Source organism: Nelusetta ayraudi, unplaced genomic scaffold (genome assembly GCF_046127955.1).
Source record: "Nelusetta ayraudi isolate G7.1 ecotype Tasmania unplaced genomic scaffold, CSIRO-AGI_Nayr_v1 ptg000002l, whole genome shotgun sequence".
Classification (NCBI taxonomy): domain Eukaryota; kingdom Metazoa; phylum Chordata; class Actinopteri; order Tetraodontiformes; family Monacanthidae; genus Nelusetta; species Nelusetta ayraudi.
The window spans coordinates 8,814,312-8,822,142 of NW_027466052.1; the positions used below are offsets into that span (position 1 = coordinate 8,814,312).

General features: G+C 48.0%; 1 protein-coding gene across 1 annotated transcript in view; it reads right to left on the bottom strand.

The window, feature by feature from the left end:
• Positions 1 to 2,732, bottom strand: part of lmo1 (LIM domain only 1) — a 28,781-nt gene extending 26,049 nt beyond the window's left edge. The window contains exon 1 of the mRNA XM_076021942.1: positions 1,873 to 2,732. Coding sequence (XP_075878057.1) covers positions 1,873 to 1,894 — 22 coding nt within the window. The 5' untranslated portion in view covers positions 1,895 to 2,732. The remainder of the gene's footprint in view (positions 1 to 1,872) is intronic.
• Positions 2,733 to 7,831: the final 5,099 nt, after the last annotated feature.

Below are 7,831 nucleotides of genomic sequence, written 5' to 3' on the forward strand. Positions count from 1 at the left end.
TAAGTGGCTACATTAGAGAAGAAGGTTTGAATTGACAAGCCTATAACTTGAGGGCCATAAACGCTAAGAGGCACCACAATGAAAGAGACAAGCAGCTCTGTCGACAAGCGGGCCAAAAACAGTGGAGCTGCTGGTCGGCACCAGCAGATAAAGGGTGAAGCTTTTAGGCAATGAGCAGCAGGTGATCTCAGCTTTTCTGCAAGTCCTAATGCTCCTAAAAGCCACTCTCCCTGGTTCTGTAATTGGGCATCAGTAGTTAATGTAGTATTGACTGCATTACATGCTCCTGTGCATCCTTTTTCCACTAATGCCATTTGCATCACCTTGTACATTTACCATATTGCCTTGCCAATAACTGTTAAAAGCAATGCGAATCATGAATCACACGGAGAACTTTTAGCCAGACAGACATCCAAAGGAGGCAATTTACAGTTGAGTTAATTAAGGTACATTTGCAGGACAATATGGATGCAGCCAGACAGAGCAATTTACGTCTCAGATGCAGTCCTCCTATTGGTTTTCAGCGCTGAAAGCGAACGGATGCTCTGCCAAATGATAAGGCAAAATCTTCTTTTTTTTTCCTCCCCCCAAAACACAAATGATGGTCTGCAAATACGTCAGTTCCCTTAGTGGAGGATGACACCCGGCTAAACTGTGATGTGCTGGGGCTATATGGTACTTTAAGTAATGACACAAAAGTGTATGTTAGGCAAGTGTGCGGGCGTGCGTGTCAGCAGGTGGTCTATTCCCTGAGCAGAACAACCTTCAAAAGACTCCTAAAAGAGAAGTGGGGGGGAATATGGGGGGGGGAAGCACTCTCGTCATGTGGAGCACAGGCTGCCAGCACACAGGCAAACGATCCGGTGTGCACAAAAACGTATTAATGCACAGGCGCACGGATCAATTAGGGGCTTAGAGTGACAAATGCACTGCAACATCTCCGCATCAGCCTAATCCAAAATGGAACGCCATTAGAGGCGAATCAGATTTGAATTAAAATTAATTAGATTGCATCACCCTTTAACCCAAATACATCGAAATAGATAAGTAACGCGATCGAGGAGGCCTATTTGGGCGGAAAGTGAGTTGGACGGCGCGGCGGTGGCGGCGGCGCTATCCATAATTTGCAATCAAGTTAAAAGCACTCTGCTGTCATCTGATGTCAGAGGCTGCCGGGCGAACTTTGCACACGCGAAAAGCACTTAAAAAAAAAAAAAAAAAAAAGAAGCGACGGATGGGGAGGAGGTGGTGGTGGGGGGCAGAGAGGAGCCACATGCACTGCAGCGTCAGCGGAGTATCCTCAAAACTCCGCGTACACACACACACACACACACACACACACACACACACACACACACACACACACACACACACCACGCATCTTCCGAAGCTGCAGCAGCCTGGCCAGCCGAGGCTATTTCGTGTTTCTCCAACTTCACAGTACAGAAAGCAGCCACACAGTATTTTTTTTTAAGGTGTGTGTGTGTGTGTGTGTGTGTGTGTGTGTGTGTGCGTGTGTGCGCCTGTGTGTGCGTGCGTGTGTGTGTGTGTGTGTGTGTGTGTGTGTGTGTGTGTGTGTGGGGGGGGGGGGTGCTTTTCTTTAGCGGATAAAAAAAAAAAGGAGAGCAGACCCCGCTGCGATTAAACGAGGAGGAGGGGAGAGGGGGGCTGACAAAAGCCAACCAATATCGACTGGTGGCGGTGGCAGCTGGTGCGCAGGGTTCCGGCCGGGGAGCGACCGGGGAACACTGGCGGCGTGGCGTGTTAAAGAAAAGAAGAAGAAGAAGAAGAAGAAGAAAAGAAAGAGAGAGGGGGCTGTAGTTTGTTTGGCTGGTGGCCGTCACTCCTGTGAACGGGGGAGATGTTACTCACCCTCTTCCTTGTCCAGCACCATCGTCCTGAGGAACGAGGAGTCCTTCCCCGGGCGATCCGTCCTCGGCTCCAGGAGGAGGCTGCGCCGCTGCCGCTGCCGCCGCTGCTGCTGTCGCTGCTCGGTCCTGCTCGGTCTGCTCGCTCCTCGGGGCTTCTCCTGGAAACGGGCTTTTGAAAACGCGCGGCTTGACGAGTCGTCGACGCCTCGATTAAATAGCGGCAGTGATGGAAAATAAAAAAAGGAGAAGAAAAATTCAACCAAAAAAAAGGGGGGAAGGACGCAGCACACACAACGCGCGCACCCCTCGGAGGAAAAAAAAAAAAAAAGATGAATTGCCTCCTGCACGTTTTCCCTTTTCCTTCCTTCCTTCAATCCCTTCTTTCCTTCCTTCTCTCTCCTCTTCTCCTCCTCCCAGCTCCGTCCTTTCTCTTTCTCTACCTCAGAAATGATTCGCAGGCGAAATACGGCAGCGAGAGGCGGCGAGAGCCCTCGACCCGGAGCGGAGCGCTAGGCGAGCGAACGGCGGTCGAGCAGCGGTGCCTGATAAATTCCATGCGAGTGGACGACGAGGAGGAAGGAGGCGGTGGAGGAGCAGCAGCAGGAGGAGGAGGAGGAGGCGGCGGCGGTGGGAGGATAGAAAAAAAAACAGCAACAACAACAGAAGGAGGCAAAACAATGAAAAGCGATTCGAATCTGGCGTCGCTTGCCTTCTAAAGTGCGCGCACGGCTCGCGCTGCTCGCTCGCTCGCTCGGCGGAAAGCTGTGTTGTGTCCTCGCGCCGCTCGCGCTCTCCCTTTCTTCTTCCCCGTTCGCTCCTCGAGGAGGGAGGGAGGGATGGAGGGAGGTGGAGGAGGGGGGCGGCAACTATATTCAAACAAATCCAGCCGCGAGTGTGACAACTGCTAGGAGCCAACTCAACGCTCCCCGTGTGTGTGTGTGTGTGTGTGTGTGAGAGAGAGAGAGCGAGAGAGAGAGAGCGAGAGAGAGGTTGCGTGTGTGTTTGAGAGAGAGAGAGAGAGGTTGTGTGTGTGCGCGCGCGCCGCTCGCCCCTGCCGCCACTGAATAAATGCGCGCTGTTTCCAGAGACCCTCGGATTCCCCTGTTAATTAAATCAATTCATTATGCTCAGATCTGATTAGCAGCCCTTCCCCCCTCTTTGAATCAATTATTCAATACACAAACATAATTGCTTGTGCCAGAGGTGTCTAAGTATTAGCTTATTTAACTCCAAGGACACTAATTACCCCTAGGGCACGGGAACTTTTCTCATTAATTCTGACAAAACACAAAAGCACAGCTAAGGGAAAGTACGTGCGCGCGTGTGCGCGCGCGAGAGGAGGCGTACACGTGCGCGCGTCCAAGAAGGTGGTGGGTGGAGGGGGGGGGGGGGGAGCACGTGCACGTTGGGTTTTAAGCGGTCGTGCACGGGTACGGGTACGCGCGTGTCCGCGAGGTGGGCGTGCACGTTGAGTGAGAATGATGCTGCTCCATCGGTGGCCGCCGCTGCTTAAAGTAAACACAAGAAAGCACTTTCCCCCCGTGCGTTTCTCCTCCTTCCCCCTTTCTCTGCTCGCCGCCTGCAGAATCTAATAGAAATAACGTCTAATTGTGGTCCACTTAGCAGTTAATTAGTGTCCAGACACGGTTATCATTCAGGCTGCAGATAAACAGGCGTTTCAGAAGAGACGGCACAACAGATGGGCCGCGTTTTTGATTAGCGGCGAGATAGAAGGTTCAGTTTCAAATCTGGTAATATAATTGTTGTCTGTTATTGCCAAGATGAAAGTGTTGCTTTTCCATGGCGGAGCCTTAAATAGCACCACTTTCACTTGCCCTGCGGAGACTGTTAACCAATTAAGGGTGAGATCCAACAAAGATTAGCCATTTAGGAGAGTGGAGTGGAGTATAGCTACAATAATGCTGGTTAGTCAGCAGCCAGCAGGCTTTCTGTCTGTGGTGTGAACTTGGCCAGTCTGTCCCTGCCTTCTGTTCAGATTTTTTTTTTTTTTTTTTGCTTTAGAAATAACAGCCCTTGTCCAAGCACATTATTGTGATTGACTGTATAATCAAATTCATACACTTCTACTATCATGCTTCGTTGCTATGCTAAAACTATTTTTGCTCACCAGAGTTCAATAAATTATTTAGAAATTCAATGTATTGTATATACATTATTTGTTTGTATGTTTCAGTTAGATGAACAATCTTGTGTTTTTATTCACCAGTAATGAGCTTTAGTAAGGATACCTGTAAGGAGTCGGCCGGCTATTCACACCACCAAGTATCTGGAGCAGCCCACAAGGTGGATCTGCTGGTGGTCTTGTGACTATACCCTAACATAGCAGCTGGTATAAGACAGATGTGAGAGCAACTGGGATATCAAAAAGCAAACAGAAAAAAAAAACAAACAAGGATTATCATTGACATTGTTGGCAATATGCTTTTTTTTTTTTTTATACCAGACTCTTGGACGCTGGGCCTTCAATTTAAGATGGATTTCTTCGCAACTGTAGGTCTATTGACGACCCACGCTTCCCTGTCTGATAGTAATCCTGCACAGCATCTGAAATAACTTTTTAATGGCCCCTGCCCCCATGTCATCATGCACCACAAATCCACGGTTTAGAGCTCACTGTACATAGCCAATAGGGATAATTTCAGTTCTCCGGCCAGCGTGCTGTGGTGAGATTGGGTTGGCCCTGAAATCAATTGCCTGATCCCTCTCTGTACAGCTTCCTGGCTGACATGCTTGACTTTTCATCTCCACGGTCACATAGATTGATGACTTATGACCGAGAATGTATGTTTGCTGACCTCTAGCAAAGTGAGTGACACATAATTAATTCAATCACACAGAAAACTGGCAAAAGAAAGCGAAAGAATGGCCCGGTATCATTGAGGCTTGACTTGAAAATGGCCATCTGACATTTGAATTGAAGGAAGAAAAAAAAAAGAGAAAAAAAAACACCACATATGCACTGCACTGTGCAGGCGTAGAGGCAGCGGTTTAACCAGGGTATGGATTGCACAGGTCAAATACACTCATATGATTGATGTACATTTTAAACCAAATCCTCCATCTAATGTTGCAGAAGCGGCACATATGGACACGGCTGCGATATATAAACAAAAGGCCGAGCACTTTTGTGTGTCGTATACGCCCGTGGCCCATGCGTGCACCATAGGGTCCCTTTCAAGTCACTCTCACAATGTCTTGGTCATGAACCCGTACCCACTCCACATCCAACAGCGGGGGTCAGCGTGCACCGACTGGGAACAAGGCTCTGAGTGGGCCTCTCTGATACCCAGTTAATTAAAATTCATTTCTGCTCGTGCATTAGCCATACTCATCTATTTATGGGCGGCTCTCAAACGCAGCCACTACAAAACAGTGCTCTGTAATTAACCTCACCTAATCAGATAGCGCACCCGCGTTGTGTTCCTATTCGTCCTCAGGCACACAGCCATTGGACAGGGGTTTCACGGAGAAGGATGAGCCCATTCTATAGTTCAGAATGGCTAAGCAGATTAAAACCTCGTATCAAACATGATATTTACAGGCAAGGCTCTGTGGAGAGTGCTCCTTTTATGTGGGGTGGGGAGAGGCTTCAGGGCCGGGCTTTTAAAGCCATGTCCCTTAATTGTATTCTGCCTAAGTGGGATGAATGGTGCTTTTTAATCAGACCACTGACGGTGCTGTGTGTTGTAAAAAAAACAAACAAACAAAAAAAAAAAACAGAGATGGTGGCCGATGGTTAAGATGCTGAATGATATGCTTTTAGCGCGGCTTTCCCAGACTTTAGCAATTTCCAAATGCATTCTAGACTTAGTCTGGCACGTGTGGAAATCATGTCCCAGTAACCACTGCAAACAAAATGATCAAGTCAAATAATACATGGTGTGATAACTCAGTTTAGACCAGGCGCACCTCTTTGTTGGAACACACTTGCGGTGTTATGTAGGTAGAGAAAAACAAATCCTGGAATCAAGACTTGTTGTGGAGAGAGAGAGACACACTCACACACTCAGTGTTTAGGGACTGTGAGATTTAGGGATCTGCTCCTCCTAGTGGCTCATTGCTGCCATGTTTTCCCCTCAGAGTTGTACACAAATGGGTCTGATAGCAGAGCTTTTAGCACATCACGTAATAAAATATATCTGCGTTTTTATTGTCTCCCTCGCCGAGCTCACGAGGCTGTGAGGAGGAAAATGGGAATTATGGGAATCTCTTTGATATAACGTGACAGGCTGGCCATTTAGGATGTAATAGGAATGGTATAAGCCCTGCTTGTTCACCTAGTCAATTTGAATTTCATGACCAATCAAATGTAGACAAGGTGTCATTCGGTGGATAGGGAAGAGGGGAGAGTGAATCCCTTTCCCAAACAGTTAATCCAACTTTAATCCTAGTCATTAGGAATTAGACATGCAGAGCTGTCCGGCCGTGCCTCTAAATTACAATCAAACGCTTACCAATTACACAAATTATTGATGGTAGATTCTCCTTTCAACTGCAAATTAAGGCTATTAAGGAAGGCTCCTTTTTAATGCAAAAGTGACTAATTAACCAGCGGATGGGAAATCTGCTGCCCAGATATCAAAAAAGTTCTCTGAACACATTGCAGAAACACAAGGGAACCAATTAGTTTAATTATCAAAACAGCTAATTAAAATTGCACAGTTCCTAATTAGTTCTTTGCTTTTGCCTCTAATTGACAGCATGGAGATAAATGGGCTGCCGATGAAAATGGGGGAGAGGAGGAAAAACAGGGGAAACTTCGGCGGAATATTTATGCTGACTTTATCTCCGTCTGTGTGGCAGCCCTTGAAAGTGGAAAATTAATGACCTTAATTCCCAAACTGTTTTCCCTCTAACGGTGCTACCCTCTGTGCTCCCGGTGCACGCTCCTTTGTATGGGCCTGCCACCCTGCCAACTGCTGGAATGGGGGAGAAAAAGGGTTACTTGGGGCTGGGAAGGAGCCACGATTCTCCTGCTAATGTGACAGCTCCCACCTAACAATGGAGAGGGATGAAAGAATGGAGCAGATGTAACCACTGGGAGCATTGCATCATGGGACTGCAACTGGGTTGCACTTCCTTTAAAGCGCTCCTGCCGTCCACAGGGGCGCTAATTCCTCCCGCTGAAGATCGAACCCCGCCGCGGCTGAGATGAAAGACGTTTGATGGCTCGGGGATGCATTTAGTAGCGTTTATTATGAATTAGAATTTTAGATGGGTCAGTGTAACGGATTGCCAGGAGTGTGCGAGGCCGTCTGCTTATTGTGGACACGGGTCAGTCGGTGTGACCTTAGGGACCGATGGTCAACAAAACCCACATATTTGTCTCGAATTTTAGCGTCGTTTTTGTGGTCTTGTTTTTTCTTTTAAGTGCGAAGTGACAAATCTTTTTGTGCGGTGATGCTACGCTAGCAGAACGTGAGCGAGAGCCTTAACCTCGCAAGATTCCGCGTCGCACTTTGTGTCGATAGCGTGCGCGTGCGTGTTGTGCACGTGCTACCTCTCCCCATTGTCTGTCCTTCTGGCAGGCATCACCTCTTTGTCTGTCTTCCTGCAAGGCCAACCTTGTCACGTATAATCCCGTCCCCGTGCCTGCATGCGAGTGACATGTGGATCCTCTTGGCACATTAGTAGATTTCTATCAAACTAATCAGTTTACTTTTGGGACTGTGTTAAAATGTAAATCGCATTAATGCGCAAATTATGCATCAAACTACGCAGATAGGCGAGGCCAGGGGCCGCATAATGTTGGGCTCATTCGGTTAGTGCCTTCTGCATGCAGTGTTAATGCACTCTGATTTCCCCGGCTCTGGTTCAAATCAAGTGTGATACGTCAGCCATTTGGTGTCTGGGAAACTGGAGGAGCTTTGCATGAAGTGGAGGAGAAAGCCTTTTGCCAAGCTCCATTAAAAGGCAGAGGGTTGATTGGCGCCTGTTGG